General features: G+C 40.6%; 2 protein-coding genes across 2 annotated transcripts in view; both read right to left on the bottom strand.

The window, feature by feature from the left end:
- The window catches only part of LOC113816911 (facilitated trehalose transporter Tret1), a 12,390-nt gene extending 11,372 nt beyond the window's left edge, over positions 1-1,018 (bottom strand). Inside the window, exon 1 of the mRNA XM_070132829.1 lies at positions 911-1,018. The gene's annotated coding sequence lies outside the window, so the exon portion shown is untranslated. The remainder of the gene's footprint in view (positions 1-910) is intronic.
- A 4,641-nt stretch (positions 1,019-5,659) lies between these two features.
- hgo (homogentisate 1,2-dioxygenase) overlaps positions 5,660-17,500 on the bottom strand; it is a 22,364-nt gene continuing 10,523 nt past the window's right edge. The window contains exons 2-10 of the mRNA XM_027368901.2: positions 15,646-15,775; positions 15,299-15,429; positions 14,838-15,015; positions 14,131-14,310; positions 11,243-11,340; positions 10,668-10,796; positions 7,231-7,357; positions 6,709-6,890; positions 5,660-6,426 (exon numbers count right to left, since the gene is read on the bottom strand). Coding sequence (XP_027224702.2) covers positions 6,280-6,426; positions 6,709-6,890; positions 7,231-7,357; positions 10,668-10,796; positions 11,243-11,340; positions 14,131-14,310; positions 14,838-15,015; positions 15,299-15,429; positions 15,646-15,775 — 1,302 coding nt within the window. The 3' untranslated portion in view covers positions 5,660-6,279. The remainder of the gene's footprint in view (positions 6,427-6,708; positions 6,891-7,230; positions 7,358-10,667; positions 10,797-11,242; positions 11,341-14,130; positions 14,311-14,837; positions 15,016-15,298; positions 15,430-15,645; positions 15,776-17,500) is intronic.

Here is a 17,500-nt window from a genome sequence, read left to right as displayed (position 1 = left end):
CGCCATTCCAAGATCAAGAGAAAGAAAATGCCCTGGAAAAAGGACCCCCATCACCCCCCCCCCCCGTAGTTGCGCCCATAACAGCAACGAGAGCAGAAAATGTGATTATCCAATAGCAAACAAGGCGGTTCGACATTTTCCTCATTTCTGTCTGTCTCTTCCTTCACCCATCTCTCGCCTGCTCTTTCTACCATATACTCTTCCCATAATTAATCAACTGTAATTATTATTACCATAGTCAATATTGTTATTGTTATAGCTATAGTTATTCTATTACTGATATTATAATTATTACTATTATTGTTATTATTACTTGTATTATTATTTGTATCATTGTTGTTACCATTATTATCATTATTAGTAATATTATCTTCATCATTCTCATTATCATCATAATTCTCATGATTAATATAATCATTATTATCATCAACAGTGTCTCTATATATGTATAATCATTATTATCATCAACAGTGTCTCTATATATGTATAATCATTATTATCATCAACAGTGTCTCTATATATGTATAATCATTATTATCATCAACAGTGTCTCTATATATGTATAATCATTATTATCATCAACAGTGTCTCTATATATGTATAATCATTATTATCATCAACAGTGTCTCTATATATGTATAATCATTATTATCATCAACAGTGTCTCTATATATGTATAATCATTATTATCATCAACAGTGTCTCTATATATGTATAATCATTATTATCATCAACAGTGTTATAACATAATTTCCTCTACAGTATCGCAAAACACAAGGTAAGTCCACTGTAGATACCGCAACCATTAGAGTCTGTATCATCACCACCACCTTCACTACCAAACTCACTGATCTCACCACCTCCACTCACCATTACAAACACCACACTCACCATCAGCCACTGCACTCACCAGTAAAATCAAAACCTTCACGTCACCGTTAATTTTTACTCTCAAGTGACACGAATAATTTAGTAACGTGTCCGCCAATGAGTGATCTGTTCAGTCAATACACTCATACTCCGTTTATCGTAAACCTGGTGTAACAATACCTCTTATTAAAGGCTTGTGAATACAATCTTACGTTATCTTTACGTGGTTATTGGTTTATGTGGTCTGAGAGAGACAAAAATCGTGATTCTATTGTGTTTTTACATCCGTGATCACCACCATTTTATATGAATGTTTCTCTGGTTAATTATGATTTTTATTACCATTATCATCATTTTCATTGTTTGCATTATATCATTATCATTGTTATCATTATCATTACTATTGTTATTTCTTATTATTGTTGCTATTATTACTGTTATCATTAGCATTTTATCATTATCATTGTAATTATTATTACCATAGTCAATATTGTTCTTGTTCTTGTTATAGCTATAGTTATTCTATCATTACTGATATTATTATTATCATTATTATTGTTATGATTATTGTTATCATTATCATATGTTTTAATTATCATTATTATTATTATTACTTTTATTATTATTTGTACCATTATTGTAATCATTATTATCATTATTAGTAATATTATCTTCATCATTCTCATTATCATCATAATTCTCATGATTAATATGATCATTATTATCATCAACAGTGTGTATATATATGTATATAAATATACATATGTATATTTACCCCCACATATATATACACACACACACACATATATATATATATATATATATATATATATATATATATATATATATAAATATATATATATTTATTTATCTATTTATTTATTTATTTATAGATGTGTCTACATATATATATATATATATATATATATATATATATATATATATATATATATGTATATATATATATATATATGAATATATATATATATACATATATATATATATATATATATATATATATATGTGTGTGTGTGTGTGTGTGTGTGTGTGTGTGTGTGTGTGTGTGTGTGTGTGTGTGTGTGTGTGTGTGTGTGCTCACATATACATGTGTGTTCACAGTGCTACGGAATATTTTTGGGGGAGAGAGCAGTCTTTATCAAAATGAAGCAAAAAAGCAGTAAGGTTGAAGCACGATCTTGGTAAAGCATTTTATCAATAAAAAAGCAGCACAGGATTTGATTATATGAATGTAGCTGCAAGGTCAAGTCAGTTTACTTTAATCCCCTATTGTCTATTCCCGTATTTTTTTCAGATTTTTTTTCCCTTTTAAAATGCTCAATTTTTCAAATATTTGTGGTTGTTTGTGGAGGTGAGTTGGTCTAATACTCAAATAATTCATCCCGAGGATTATCGAGAATTGTTTTGTCTGTTTTACGGCAAAGTTTTGTGGTAAAGAAGTGCATTTCATATGGATCCTGTAAGGTAACAACTGATAACAGCCTATCTTTTAAAACATTTACGATGATTTAATGTTTTTTTTAAACGCCTCTGAATTTTTTTGGAAATTCCGGAAATCTTGTACGCTATTTTGGGTTGTGAAATGCCCCTCGCCCATATGTACACACACACACACACACAAATATATATATATATATATATATATATATATATATATATATATATATATATATATATATATATATGTGTGTGTGTGTGTGTGTGTGTGTGTGTGTGTATATACATGCCTGAAACTTAATTACCCTATAGCTTCGCTTCAGGATTTCCGTAACTGTGCTTCTTTGTACGTACGTCTGGACGAATTGTATCAGTAAATTTAGTTTCAATTTCATTTGTTACAATGGATATTCTCTGCTGTGACATACTGTCTGATTTATTTCGCTTCTAAATCTCCCCCTGTGTGCAGGGAATGGCCGGGGTTACCGTCCACTGGTAGCGCGCAGGATCGAACGCAGTATGTGTGTTATATTGTTTATTCTTTATCCATTCATTTAGTCACTTCTGAACTTTCTCTTTAAAGAGCACGTTTCCTGTTGTGTAAAGTCAACGTGTGTGGAATGTACTGTACAAATTACTGCATGCGAAAGCCCGGAGCCCGTTTGGGAATGTGAATGGGCTGTATAGTAACGATGGTGTCAAAGAAGCGGCCATTACTTTTAACCGCCAGTTCTCTGCGTATATGTGGAATGTTTTTCTTTCCTGTATAACAAAGCGTGACTCCGAATGTAGGGGCCACGAAATTGGGCTTATGAAAGTGTATAGCAGATTTTTTAACATGTGTGTTTGGGGTGTTTATAGAATTCCTTTAGCTGATGATAAGATTTACGGCTGTCTCCTCTCTGGTAGGCTGTAGGCAGAGAGTTAAGAGTTGAAGTCAGAAGTTTTTGCTATCGTAGGCGACTTCACGCTCACCATAGAGAGTGGCTAGGATTTGTGACCGATACAGACGCCCGTAGTCGAACTGCCTGTAATTGGCTTGTTCCGTTAGGTGTTGGATTCTCCCACTCAAATTCATGACCGCGTATTCACTTACGTCCCAGGTACTGTAAGAATTTCTCCCGACACTATTCCTTGTGAAACTGTGCTCTTGGGTAGTGTTCTTCTTAAGTGTATACCGAAGGGACGGGCTAGGAGTAAGGTGAATAACAGAACACGGTGCAATAGGACATGTACTAAAGCTAACTGATCAAAGGCACTGTTTTTCCGGCACTGCAGAGATGCTTTATGAATGTAGCTTGTCGAGTGATTTGGTTGTATGTCGGTAGCGTTTATTTACTTACTTTTACCATTTTGCTATTTACGTTTACTATTACCAGTGTAATAGGTATTATTTAACAGTCTGTACTCTTTGTTTTTTATCTCCCTCTGCTCTCTACTATCAGAATTTATCTAGATTTGCTGTGCCCTTCTTTCTCTACCCTGACGGTATAGTATGAACTGAATAGAGTGGTATGAACTGAATAAGAATATATCTAAATGTACAAGATATTCTTACCACCCAGTGAATATTCTATTATACAAAACATGAATAAATTATCACTTTTGACTTGAAATAGTGTGTCATAAAGAGGGGGCATAAATCGCACGCAAATATACTAACTCTTACGTATTTCATGTATTTCTTGAATGCTTATCACCGATAATGGGGAATATATACTTTATCACTCCTTTTTGGACGGAAAGAATGAGTCGCAATATTAGATCGTAGAATGTGCAAGTAAGTGAACGAGATATTTTTTCTTTCGTTCTTTCTTTCTCTCACTATTTTTATCTCTCTCTCTCTATCTATCTATCTTTCTATCTGTTTATCTATCTACCTACCTACCTACCTATATATATCCACATATCTCTCATTTTATCTCTCTATCTTTGTTTATCTTTCTTTTTATTTAATTCTCTCCCTCTTTTGTTATGCTTGTCTTTAAATTTCTCTCTCTCTCTCTCTCTCTCTCTCTCTCTCTCTCTCTCTCTCTCTCTCTCTCTCTCTCTCTCTCTCTCTCTCTCTCTCTCTCTCTCTCTCTCTCTATCTATCTATCTATCTATCTATCTATCTCTATCTATCTATCTATCTATCTATCTAACTATTTATCTATCTCTCTTGTCCGTGTGTTTGTTTCATTTATCAGCAATAAGAAAATTGTGAGTAAACGATGAGTACCAAAGCCTATTTCATATTAAAGAGTGTGGAAACATATAGAAGTGTATATCAGCTGTTTATTGTTTTTGTCACCTTCACAAGGGCACCCAATGTGTGATTAAGCCATTTAGAAAAGGTATGAATGAGAATGATTTTCTTCACAATACATGGGATGTTCTGTGAAGATATTCTTTATCTTTCATACCTTTTCTATATTTGTTAACATAAATACAGTTCGTGTTTAAGCCAATTCTACTTATGTTGCTTAATATTCATGATGTTATTCTCTTTTTATACCTCTCTACCTTCTCGTTTGTTTCTCGATCTCTCTTTTTAATTTATTTCTATCTCTTTCTTTTTCTTCCTTTTCTTTCTCTTCATCTGCTTTCTGCCTGACTCTTCCCTTATTTGTCTGTTTCCTTTACAGTCTTTTGCTTTCTCCATCTCTCAATGCCTTCTCTTTATTTTATTTTATCCCCCCCCCTCTCTCTATCTCTCTCTCTCTTTCTCTCTCTCTCTCTCTCTCTCTCTCTCTCTCTCTCTCTCTCTCTCTCTCTCTCTCTCTCTCTCTCTCTCTCTCTCTCTCTCTAATAACATTAATACATATAATTGCATTCAGATATTTTGCCCATGATGCTTGTGTACTGTTTTTTTTTCTTCAAATATTTGATTTACCAAGCTTTGTGCAACAGACTGGAAATCTCATTAACGTTTAATAGAGACATCCCTTATATACGCGTGTGTTTGTGTGTGTTTGTATACTGAAAAGAGAGAAGCTACTTTAAATAAACTGTTTATGATAGATAGATTGGTAAATATTTGCACAGATAGACACTATTTTTTCTTTCCTTGTCATATGTTAAATATTTTCACAGTTATAGATTTATTTTTCTTTTTATGGCATTTGTTAAATATTTACACATATAGACGTCTTTTTCTTTTGATGTCATGTATTCATTATCTACATAGATAGACGCATATTTTTCTTTCTATGCTGTGCGTTATACACAGATAGACACTTATTTTCCTTTTTACACCATTTGTTTAAGACCAATCTTCAAAATATATACTTTACCTTATTTCACTCAGTGAAATACGCACCAAAAGGATAATCTTTTAAGGAATACACCAAAATCAGACTTACAAAAATATTTATCAGTTCTGAATATTGGTCCAATATACAATTTTCTACCATCGAGCCCAAAGCCGACCAAACTTTGTTTACTAACAGCTACTGAGCATATACAGGGGTCAGTTAGTGTGTCTTGCCTGCTCCGTTCACTTCCAAATTAACACTGAACTGCTTCTAAGAACAGATATGAAGATGGCAGGAAGACACAGAAAGCTGAAGCTAGGAATGCTACTAGGAATGCTACTGCTATTATTTCGAAACACAACTCTGAGCTATTGAGATTCTGGTTTTTACATTTTTTTTACAACTCTCGGGAAATATACTGGTTAAAATGTACACAAATGTAAGTGTGGTTTGTATTAATCTGCCTATATCTGTCCTGAATTTTTAACTAATGTAACACAGAATAACTATTGTAGTTTCCCCTTAATATACGCCAAGAATGTAATAGGTACCTTTGTTTTTTTCCTATCTGATTATCTTACATCAATCTTTCATAAAACTACACAATAGACAACGAATAAGAATATTATTGCAATTTCCCCATTCAACGATTCTGACAGATTCCTCCTCTTCGTTCCATGTCATTTCTCGCCCGGGAATCGCTCAGAGTTCCCAGACCTTAATCCTTCTTCTCAGGCTTCCAGTTCGGGTCAAAGTTCTTCTTGAGTCCTTGCCAGCACTCGAAGTAGCCGGCGTCCACCTTGCGGCAGGTGTCCTCGCCCCACTCCGTCAGCGCCAGGCCCAGGCTCGTCTCGAACATGAACGACTGCGGAAAGAGACAAGACAAGGTACTGTCCGTGTTATGGGGATCTTAAGATATCGCTCTACGGAAACGAATGGGCAGTCGGTATCCGTATGATAAATTGCGGTGATGGTGTCACGATACTGACTTTAATGATTGATAAAAATTGATAATACTGGTTAAATTTGTATTGGTCTCGTCATATTCACTGCTAACATCGCCATCATACCCCAACCTTCCTCGTCATTACACACCATAACGACATTTCTTCCTACGAATCCCTCAACGCAAATCCCCAAGCTTTACCTGCGTGCCGTCCGCTACCCTGACAGGCTTGAGCTCGCCCTTGGAAGCTCCCTCAAAGCACTGGACGTCGGGACCGTGTGGCACCATCATGGAGTGCAAGGAGGCGCCCCCTGGCCTAAAGCCTTCTTCCTTGGCCTCGTAGTTGCCGAAGATCAGGCCCATGAACTCGCTCATGCAGTTCCCTGAAGAAAAAAAATCTTTGCTGGAGCTTCAGGTTGTCTAAAGGTCTCACGCGTTATAAGATGGTAGACTTTACTTCTCTTCTCGAATTCATTTTATTCTTAAAACTTCTGTGTATATGAGACATTTTGAATATCTCTCTAAATTCAAAATAAACAAAATAAACGGTTAGCAAACGCAAAATATATAATAAAAATAATAATAATATTAATAAGAATAAGAATAAGAATAAATCGACTCCTCTCCTTCTGGAAGTGAGTGACGGGACGAGTGAGACGACAAGGACCAAGCCCAAAGACCAACGGAACCCCGCAGACCCTCGCACGTGACCCAGATACTGACGGTGGTAGTAGGGCGGGCGGAACGTGTGCTCCTGAACGGCCCAGCGCGGAGGGAAGATGACGAAGTCGGCGATGGCGACGCCCGGCTTCGTGCTGGGGCAGGTCAGCACCGTGAAGATGGACGGGTCCTGGGGAGGAGGCCTGGCTTAGGGGCTTGCGCTTGCAGAGAGGGGGGGGGGTTGTTATGGACGCTCTCAGAGGGGGGGGGGGCTTGTTATGAACGACCTCAGAGGGGGGGGGGCTTGTTATGAACGCTCTCAGAGGGGGGGGGGGCTTGTTATGGACGCTCTCAGAGGGGGGGGGCTTGTTATGGACGCTCTCAGAGGGGGGGGGGCTTGTTATGGACGCTCTCAGAGGGGGGGGGGCTTGTTATGGACGCTCTCAGAGGGGGGGGGGGGGGCTTGTTATGGACGCTCTCAGAGGGGGGGGGGCTTGTTATGGACGCTCTCAGAGGGGGGGGGGCTTGTTATGGACGCTCTCAGAGGGGGGGGGGGGGCTTGTTATGGACGCTCTCAGAGGGGGGGGGCTTGTTATGGACGCTCTCAGAGGGGGGGGGGCTTGTTATGGACGCTCTCAGAGGGGGGGAGGCTTGTTTTGGACGCTCTCAGAGGGTCGGGGCTTGTTATGAACGCTCCCAGAGGGGGGGGGGGGCTTGTTATGGACGCTCTCATAGGGGGGGGGCTTGTTATGAACGCTCTCACAGGGGGGGGGGGTTGTTATGAACGCTCTCACAGGGGGGGGGGGGTTGTTATGAACGCTCTCAGAGGGGGGGGGGGCTTGTTATGGACGCTCTCAGAGGGGGGGGCTTGTTATGGACGCTCTCAGAGGGGGGGGGGGCTTGTTATGAACGCTCTCAGAGGGGGGGGCTTGTTATGAACGCTCTCAGAGGGGGGGGGGCTTGTTATGGACGCTCTCAGAGGGGGGGGGCTTGTTATGGACGCTCTCAGAGGGGGGGGGGCTTGTTATGGACGCTCTCAGAGGGGGGGGGGCTTGTTATGGACGCTCTCAGAGGGGGGGGGCTTGTTATGAACGCTCTCAGAGGGGGGGGCTTGTTATGAACGCTCTCAGAGGGGGGGGGGCTTGTTATGGACGCTCTCAGAGGGGGGGGGCTTGTTATGGACGCTCTCAGAGGGGGGGGGCTTGTTATGGACGCTCTCAGAGGGGGGGGGGGGCTTGTTATGAACGCTCTCAGAGGGGGGGGGCTTGTTATGAACGCTCTCAGAGGGGGGGGGCTTGTTATGAACGCTCTCAGAGGGGGGGGGGGGGGCTTGTTATGGACGCTCTCAGAGGGGGGGGGCTTGTTATGGACGCTCTCAGAGGGGGGGGGGCTTGTTATGGACGCTCTCAGAGGGGGGGGGGGGCTTGTTATGAACGCTCTCAGAGGGGGGGGGGGGGCTTGTTATGAACGCATTCAGAGGGGGGGGGGCTTGTTATGGACGCTCTCAGAGGGCGGGGGGCTTGTTATGAACGCTCTCAGAGGGGGGGGGGCTTGTTATGAACGCATTCAGAGGGGGGGGGCTTGTTATGGACGCTCTCAGAGGGGGGGGGCTTGTTATGAACGCTCTCAGAGGGGGGGGGGGCTTGTTATGAACGACCTCAGAGGGGGGGGGGGCTTGTTATGAACGCTCTCAGAGGGGGGGGCTTGTTATGAACGCTCTCAGAGGGGGGGGCTTGTTATGAACGCTCTCAGAGGGGGGGCTTGTTATGAACGCTCTCAGAGGGGGGGGCTTGTTATGAACGCTCTCAGAGAGGGGGGGGGGCTTGTTATGGACGCTCTCAGAGGGCGGGGGGCTTGTTATGAACGCTCTCAGAGGGGGGGGCTTGTTATGAACGCTCTCAGAGGGGGGGGGCTTGTTATGAACGCTCTCAGAGGGGGGGGGGCTTGTTATGAACGCTCTCAGAGGGGGGGGGCTTGTTATGAACGCTCTCAGAGGGGGGGGGGGTTGTTATGGACGCTCTCAGAGGGGGGGGGGCTTGTTATGGACGCTCTCAGAGGGGGGGGGGGTTGTTATGGACGCTCTCAGAGGGGGTGGGCTTGTTATGAAGTCTCTCAGAGGGGGGGGGCTTGTTATGAACGCTCTCAGAGGGGGGGGGCTTGTTATGAACGCTCTCAGAGGGGGGGGCTTGTTATGAACGCTCTCAGAGAGGGGGGGCTTGTTATGAACGCTCTCAGAGGGGGGGGCTTGTTATGAACGCTCTCAGAGGGGGGGGCTTGTTATGGACGCTCTCAGAGGGGGGGGGCTTGTTATGAACGCTCTCAGAGGGGGGGGGCTTGTTATGAACGCTCGCAGAGGGGGGGGGCTTGTTATGGACGCTCTCAGAGGGGGGGGGGTTGTTATGGACGCTCTCAGAGGGGGGGGGCTTGTTATGGACGCTCTCAGAGGGGGGGGGGGGTTGTTATGGACGCTCTCAGAGGGGGTGGGCTTGTTATGAAGTCTCTCAGAGGGGGGGGGGGGCTTGTTATGAACGCTCTCAGAGGGGGGGGGGGCTTGTTATGAACGCTCTCAGAGGGGGGGGCTTGTTATGAACGCTCTCAGAGAGGGGGGGCTTGTTATGAACGCTATCAGAGGGGGGGCTTGTTATGAACGCTCTCAGAGGGGGGGGCTTGTTATGGACGCTCTCAGAGGGGGGGGCTTGTTATGAACGCTCTCAGAGGGGGGGGGGGGCTTGTTATGAACGCTCTCAGAGGGGGGGGCTTGTTATGGACGCTCTCAGAGGGGGGGGGGTTATTATGGACGCTCTCAGAGGGGGGGGGGCTTGTTATGGACGCTCTCAGAGGGGGGGGGGGGCTTGTTATGAACGCTCTCAGAGGGGGGGGGCTTGTTATGAACGCTCTCAGAGGGGGGGGGCTTGTTATGAACGCTCTCAGAGGGGGGGGGGTTGTTATGGACGCTCTCAGAGGGGGGGGTTGTTATGAACGCTCTCAGAGGGGGGGGGGCTTGTTATGAACGCTCTCAGAGCGGGGGGGGCTTGTTATGAACGCTCTCAGAGGGGGGGGGGCTTGTTATGAACGTTCTCAGAGGGGGGGGTTGTTATGAACGCTCTCAGAGGGGGGGGGGGTTGTTATGAACGCTCTCTTGTTTGCTAATGAGAAAGCTATAAAACAATTAACCATTTAAAGATCCCTATACACACAAACAAATGTATGTACATACATATCTATACATATATGTATATATATGCATATACATAAGTACATATAAATATATATACACATATACATAAGTACATATAAATATATATACACATATACATAAGTACATATAAATATATATACACATATACATAAGTACATATAAATATATATACACATATACATAAGTACATATAAATATATATATACATATAAATTCCAAAAATTATATCACACATCAAAACCATCATATAACTGTCAATATTTACGACCTTATGAAGAACAAACCCATATGACAGACTCACCGCGTGATCAAAGGCCGTTGCGTTGATAACCATGAAGTTCTTGAGGTTGTACTTGTAGGGGACGTAGTTGCCGTGCCAAGCCACCACGTCGAAGGGAGAATGCCCCTGGAGTGCCTCGAACAGGTGGCCCTTGGGACAGGAGGTTGAGGGTGACGTGAGCGTTATTTGGGAAGTGAGAGTGCCTGGCAGTGCTAGTTCAAGTTGTCTGACAGGTAGTTTGTTTATAGTTCCGACTGCCTCTAGAATTCATACTACAGTTACTACAACACACACACACACGCACACACATACACACACAAACACACACACACACACACACACACACACACACACACACACACACACACACACACACACACACACACACACACACACACACACACACACACACACGTATACTGGCAAATATATTCAGACACTACATATAAACACAAAATACGTAATACGCTTGTACACACGATACACCTGGATCCACAAACAAAAAATTCTACCTGTCTGTCACCACCAACAAGGAAGCCAGAAGACCTATATTATGACCAATAAATATAAGTAGTGTTACAAGAAGACAAGACTACCTGATACTTGGTAATGATGCGGTAGTTGGCGACCTCCCTGTCCTCATACCAGGCAACGGGCGTCAGGAAGTCTCGTGGATTAGCCAAGCCGTTGGCACCTGAAGGAGACACGATGATAATGGTAACGATAATGATAATGATAACGATAATGATGGTGATGGTGACGATTTCGATGGTGGCCCAAATTATCATGATTGTAATGTTACTTATATCGTAGGCAATGGAAACGAAACTGTTACTACTGATCTTACTGATGATGGTAATAATATTTACAATGGTGATAGTATTTATAGTACTATAATACGAACAACTGTGAAACACTAATAACAGTAAGAATATTGTTATCTATGATAATGGTAAGGATAACATCATCTATAATAATTGCAATAATATAACAGTAATAATAATATTATCTTTAATAACAGTAATAATGTTATCTTTGATAAAAGTAATAATGATGTTATCTATAATAGCAGTAATAATAATGATAATAATAATAATAATAATAATAATAATAATAATGTTATTTTAATAATAGCAGCAATAATAATAGTAACATAATAACAAAATTAGAACACACGATGACCTTACTTAGACTCCAAGACAGTTTGGAAATCTAACCACAAAGTCATTCTTAGTGAGATTCTTTGACCATGAGTGTCTAAGAATTAGAGAGTCAATCGGTGTCTTGTAAATAACGAATCCTTAACTCTATTTTTTATTGATTCAGAGATTAAATTGAATTAAAAATGCAGTATCGGAAGGGAAAGATGTAGGTCATAATGAATGAAACTTTTTTGGATTTTTTATTTCGGTTGTTAGTAAGTTAAATATTCAAAAATACACGAAAATTAATAATAACAACAACAACAATAATAATAATAATAACGATAATAACAATAAAATAAGAACAATAATAATAATAACACCAGAATATCATAATGATGACGAAGCAACAAAGAAGCTTATAAGATTATTAAAACAATCATCAACAAAACACATTTACTTAGCACCTGTTATAACGACGAAGAATGCAATTTAAAGTTTAATAAAAAATAACATGCAATGCGAAGCTTACCATGCTGATGTGTAACCGTTGGAGATCTCGGAATCAAACATTATGCTTTATAGAGGGTTAAAGCTGCCAGTTCCTGTAGGAGTGAGTATATTATTCCCCAGTTTTTTAGTTTTCTTATGGTTATTTGTTCTTAAATTAGTCATAATGTGAACATGCAATCACCGGCCTCTGTGTAGTTTGAATTACGGATTTTCTTAATCATCCGAAACAGCAAAAATATAATTTTTCTTTTCTTTTCTTTTTTTACTGTTTTCTCCTTGGAATTAGCAACTAGCTTCGGAAATACTGGAATATATTACACAGAGACCAGCCCTAAAATTCTATTGAATGGTGATGGCCAGAACCTAGACATAATTTTCTCTCTTTCTCGGTCACTCCTCTCAAAACTTACTCTAAGATATCAATGGATAAATCAGTTAATCAATAAATGAATTGAATTTGATTTTTGACGATGACCGCCCTTCAACTGCCGCCGCCGTCACAACACAACAGAAAATCGGGAAAAGCGCGGGAAACCTTGATGCCTTGATGATACGTTCACTTTCACTCTATAAATAAAAACAATTTATGTATTTTATTCATTGGTTCTCTTTCTTTGATTTGTTATCTCTCATTCAGTCATTCATATCTGTATTCCTCCTTTCCTTTTATTCTTATTTATTTATCTCCTTTACTCGATCATCCATTCTCTCTTGATTATCTCATACATTCATTCTCTTATCTCTCAGTCACTCTCTCACTTTCTCTATTTTTTTGTCTCTCATTCTTTTATTTTCTCTTTCCCTTCTTCCCTTTTTCTGTCTGTGGCACGAACGGTAGGCATCAATGGCTCCCTTCTCTTTTATTATTCGAACCAAATGACAAATTACTCTAACCACTATTATTTACTAATTGCCAATTTTTCCTTTACTGAGACTGGACGGAGTAGAGGTCTGACGCACCTCAGATTCTTCTAGATCTTCGTCTGAAAGATCAAGGAGATATGATGCGGTAACCGTCCATTCCACGTCTGACATGCAGGGGGAAGGCTAGAGCAGTAGCAACTCAAGGTGGTGTCATGGCGTCTGATTCTTTTTTGGGGGAAAAAAGCACATGGGGTTTGTTTTGATGACGTCACAAAAGTTACGGATGCTTTGTGGACATTGTCGATCATTTTGGTCTTTTTAAATTTCCAAAAGGACAGAAAATAATTATATTTTCATTGAATAGGTAGGTAGGTTGGTAGATAGGTAGGTAGGTTGATAGATAGGTAGACACCTCGAGTTGCTACTGATCTAGCCTTCCCCATAGATGCAGCGTCGACCTACTGTGACGTCATCAAGACATTTCAAATTTGGTCGTGTGTTCGGGAGCAGTTAACGGGCGTGGATTATAATCAGCAAATGACACCAACGAATGTATTTCGAAAGAATAGAAATAGACTGGCCATCACAATTAATTTAAGCTGTAACTCGACAGTGTTAGTTCCATGTCCTATCAAATGTTATGAAAAAATTAAGCAACTTTACTATATGCGTATACACATTAGTACGCTAATCTGCAATATAATTACTTAAGAGTAGTAATTGCCATTGTACCACCGTATTCCGTTTTATAAAGCTAGTTATATTAGCACATAACTGAAATACAAACAAATACCCTAATTGCAATCACCAACATTCACTGAAAATCAAAAGAGAAAATATGATCTATATTTTCTCTTGAAATTCAGAAACCCTAAGCGCTAACGTTTTCGACAAGCATTAAACCCTGATTCCCGCCAGCAACAAAATTCCCGATTTCAACACTTTTTTTTAAGTAGAAAACATACCAATGGGACCCAAGTTCGGCAGGATGAAGTGGCCGTCGTATACCTCGAGTATGTAGCCTCGAGTAGGACCTTGAACAGCCACGTTGAACCTCATTCCCGACTGAACCACGCAGATCTCATTGGGTCCCACTCGAAGGCGGCCGTACTCTGTGGTGACGTCTAGCACTCCCTGCTGTGGCACTGGAGAGGGGGGGGGGGCGTAGTAATAGATAATAATGCAGATAATGGTGATGGTAATGATTATGAAGATACGTGTGATGGTGGTGATGATGATAACAATACCAGCAGCAACAACAATAATATTAACAATGCTAATGAGAATGATAACATTAACAATCATTATGCTAATGAGAATAACATTAACAACAATCATGATGCTAATGAGAATAATAACTTAAGCAAGAATAATAATGCTAATAATAATAATGATATTGACATCAATAATAATGATTTTTGATAATGATAATGATACTAATAATAACCATGATTATTTCCATATAAGTAAATTTGGGGGACGTTGTGGTCTTGCTTGTGCATATGCAGAACTGTTTACATTCTATAAGCGTAAACAAATGTATCAGAATACTTCACATCATCGACGGATATTCAATAAAAAGAAAACACAAATCATCGAACCTGACAACACCAATTTATCAACAACAGCAACTACCTACAAGAACCTCGAAGACGCCCGTTCTCCAACCTACCAATAAGAAAATCCCCGTCGCTGTTCTGGAAGGCGGCATCTCCCATCGACTTGTTGCAGGCGTAGATGTGGATGATGCAGCCGTGGCGGACAGTTGCGTTCCCTGCGCCGCACACGGTCCTCAGGCCCTCCACGAAGTCCGTCGGCTCCGAGGGAATGTCGAACGGGTTCCATCGCAGCTGTGCATGGGGGGGGGGGTCATAAATACATTCGTGCATATACATGTATTATACTTAGAGTGTGTATAGTGTGTGGAGAGAGAGAGAGAGAGAGAGAGAGAGAGAGTGTGTGTGTGTGTGTGTGTGTGTGTGTGTGTGTGTGTGTGTGTGTGTGTGTGTGTGTGTGTGTGTGTGCGCGCGCGCGCGTGCGTGCGCGCGTGTGTGTGTCTAAAGATAGACAGATAAATAAATCATTGCCAAATTCCCAAACAATAACTTAGTATGAAGACAATGCAAAGCGTACCTGGTTGGGATTCGGGTGCCGTTTGTCGAAGCTGCAGTCCAGGTACTTGTGCTTTATGGGCGCGAACGGCTTGTGGACCACGGAGGGCCTGATCCTGTAGAACCAAGCTCTCTTGTTGGTCTCGCGAGGCGCTGAGGGCAGAGTCAGATGAGCATTTCACGCATTCAAGTTTAATTGAGTCACATGCTTGGGCAGAGACACAGATCTATACCATAGATGCTGACAAATATATATATAAATGCGCATAAAACCACGTCTAACAAGACAACAAGGCAGTGCAGAGACGCTATATTATCCAGACAATATCAAAACTGGAAAGAACAGCCAGACTCCCTCAGATGACCCACCCGTGAACGCAGTGCCGGAGAGCTGCTCAGCATAGAGGCCGTAGGGACATACTTGCGGGTTGTTCTGTCCTTCGGGGAGAGCTCCTGGGAGGGCCTCGGTGGCGAACTCGGAGCCAAAGCCGCTCAGGTACTGGAATGCAGAGGAACGTGCGATCAAGGTCCGTTTTCTATCGCTATGTATGATTAAATATAAGGATTTAAGGTTGGGTTTAAGGTTTTGATCTTGATGAGGTTTTGATCTAGGATAAGCTAGGATATCGCAAATTAAGTTCGGTTAGGATACATTAGGCATCAAAAAGACACAATATGAATATTGTGTATTAAGCGTTCTTGTTAGGTTGGGCTAAGTAGACTGAGCTGAGGTAGGTTAGGCTTAATCTAAGACATTATAGATTAGGTGTGGCTATGATGAATCAGGTTAGGAGAAAAGACGATTGGAGAGATCAAGCCAGTATAAGACAAGGCAAAACCTTGGCGTGGACCATGGATGGCCAACTTTTTTCTAAGTAATCTGCTCTTATCATACTGCTACCCCAGTATGGCCTACTTGCATGAAATTCACTCGTAACACTTATTCTTGCTATCATTAATGCACGACTTTCATTCCAAAGAAGCTAGACTATAAACTGAAATCAAAACTAATTCACAGTGCAGTTCATTGGCCCCAACCATGCTAATGACTATGGCTGACGTACGAATTCTAATTAATCACATCTTACGATCTGACTTACACACACACACAAATATATATATACATACATATACATACACATGTATACATATACATACACATGTATACATATACATATATATATATGAGAGAGAGAGAGAGAGACAGACAGAGAGACGGAGAGAAACTCTTACAACTGTCAAAATCATGTGCCCACAGACTTGGACCACACGCAGACGAAATCTTTTTTCTATCCCCTACAGTACCACATAAGGCGTAATGTCTGTAGATCTTTTACATCCTTCGCATGTCCTATAGTAATAAAGAGCAGTATTTTTTTGTAGACACTAACACCTACTCCAGTTTGTTATGTATTATCATTATTATTATTTTATTATTCATTTACCTGCTTATTACTTGCGGTTCCGTTCTATATAAACTTAACAGGTATTAAGTATTCTTTATAGACACTAACAACTGCTCCAGTTTATGTCTTTTATTCTTCTTATTATTATTTTACTATTCATTTACCTGCTTATTACTTGCTGTTCCTTTCTATATCAAAACATGTATTAAAAAATCTTTATAGACTAACAACTGCTCCAGTTTGTTTATGTCTTTTATTCTTCTTATTATTATTTCACTATTCATTTACGGGCTTATTACTTGCTGTTCCGGTCTATATATACTTAACAGATGTTTGCGATAAATGGAGTTCGATATTTCTAGTCCTTGAGCAGACAAAAAACGCATTCAAAAAAATAACTTGTTGTTGTGAAGCCTTAATCCCTTTGTATATTTCCAACCGTGGAAATTTCTTTTGAAGATGTTTGCTATTCAATTAACACCCCTAAAAAAAAAAAAAAAAAAAAAAAAAAAAAAAAAAAAAAAAAAAACAGCGAAAAGAATGCACGAATTGATAAATACGTTATTAAATCTGACCTTCCTGAACCGCATGCATGAGTAGGCAGATTGCCTTTTGTTATCCTTGAGACTAGGTATGGATTTACCACCCATCTTCCATAGGTAAAGATGACATCGTTCATTTTAGCTCCTTTCCCATCCACCTTCTTCGTTATAAGCCTAGTTTGTGCATTGTGTGTGTTTTTTTTTTACCAAGCCTTTACCATCACCATCCCCATCGTTACTAGATTCATCAGGATAAGCCTAACTACCACTATCATC

This window comes from Penaeus vannamei, chromosome 18 (assembly GCF_042767895.1).
Source record: "Penaeus vannamei isolate JL-2024 chromosome 18, ASM4276789v1, whole genome shotgun sequence".
Lineage (NCBI taxonomy): Eukaryota > Metazoa > Arthropoda > Malacostraca > Decapoda > Penaeidae > Penaeus > Penaeus vannamei.
This window is presented reverse-complemented; position numbering and strand designations above follow the sequence as displayed.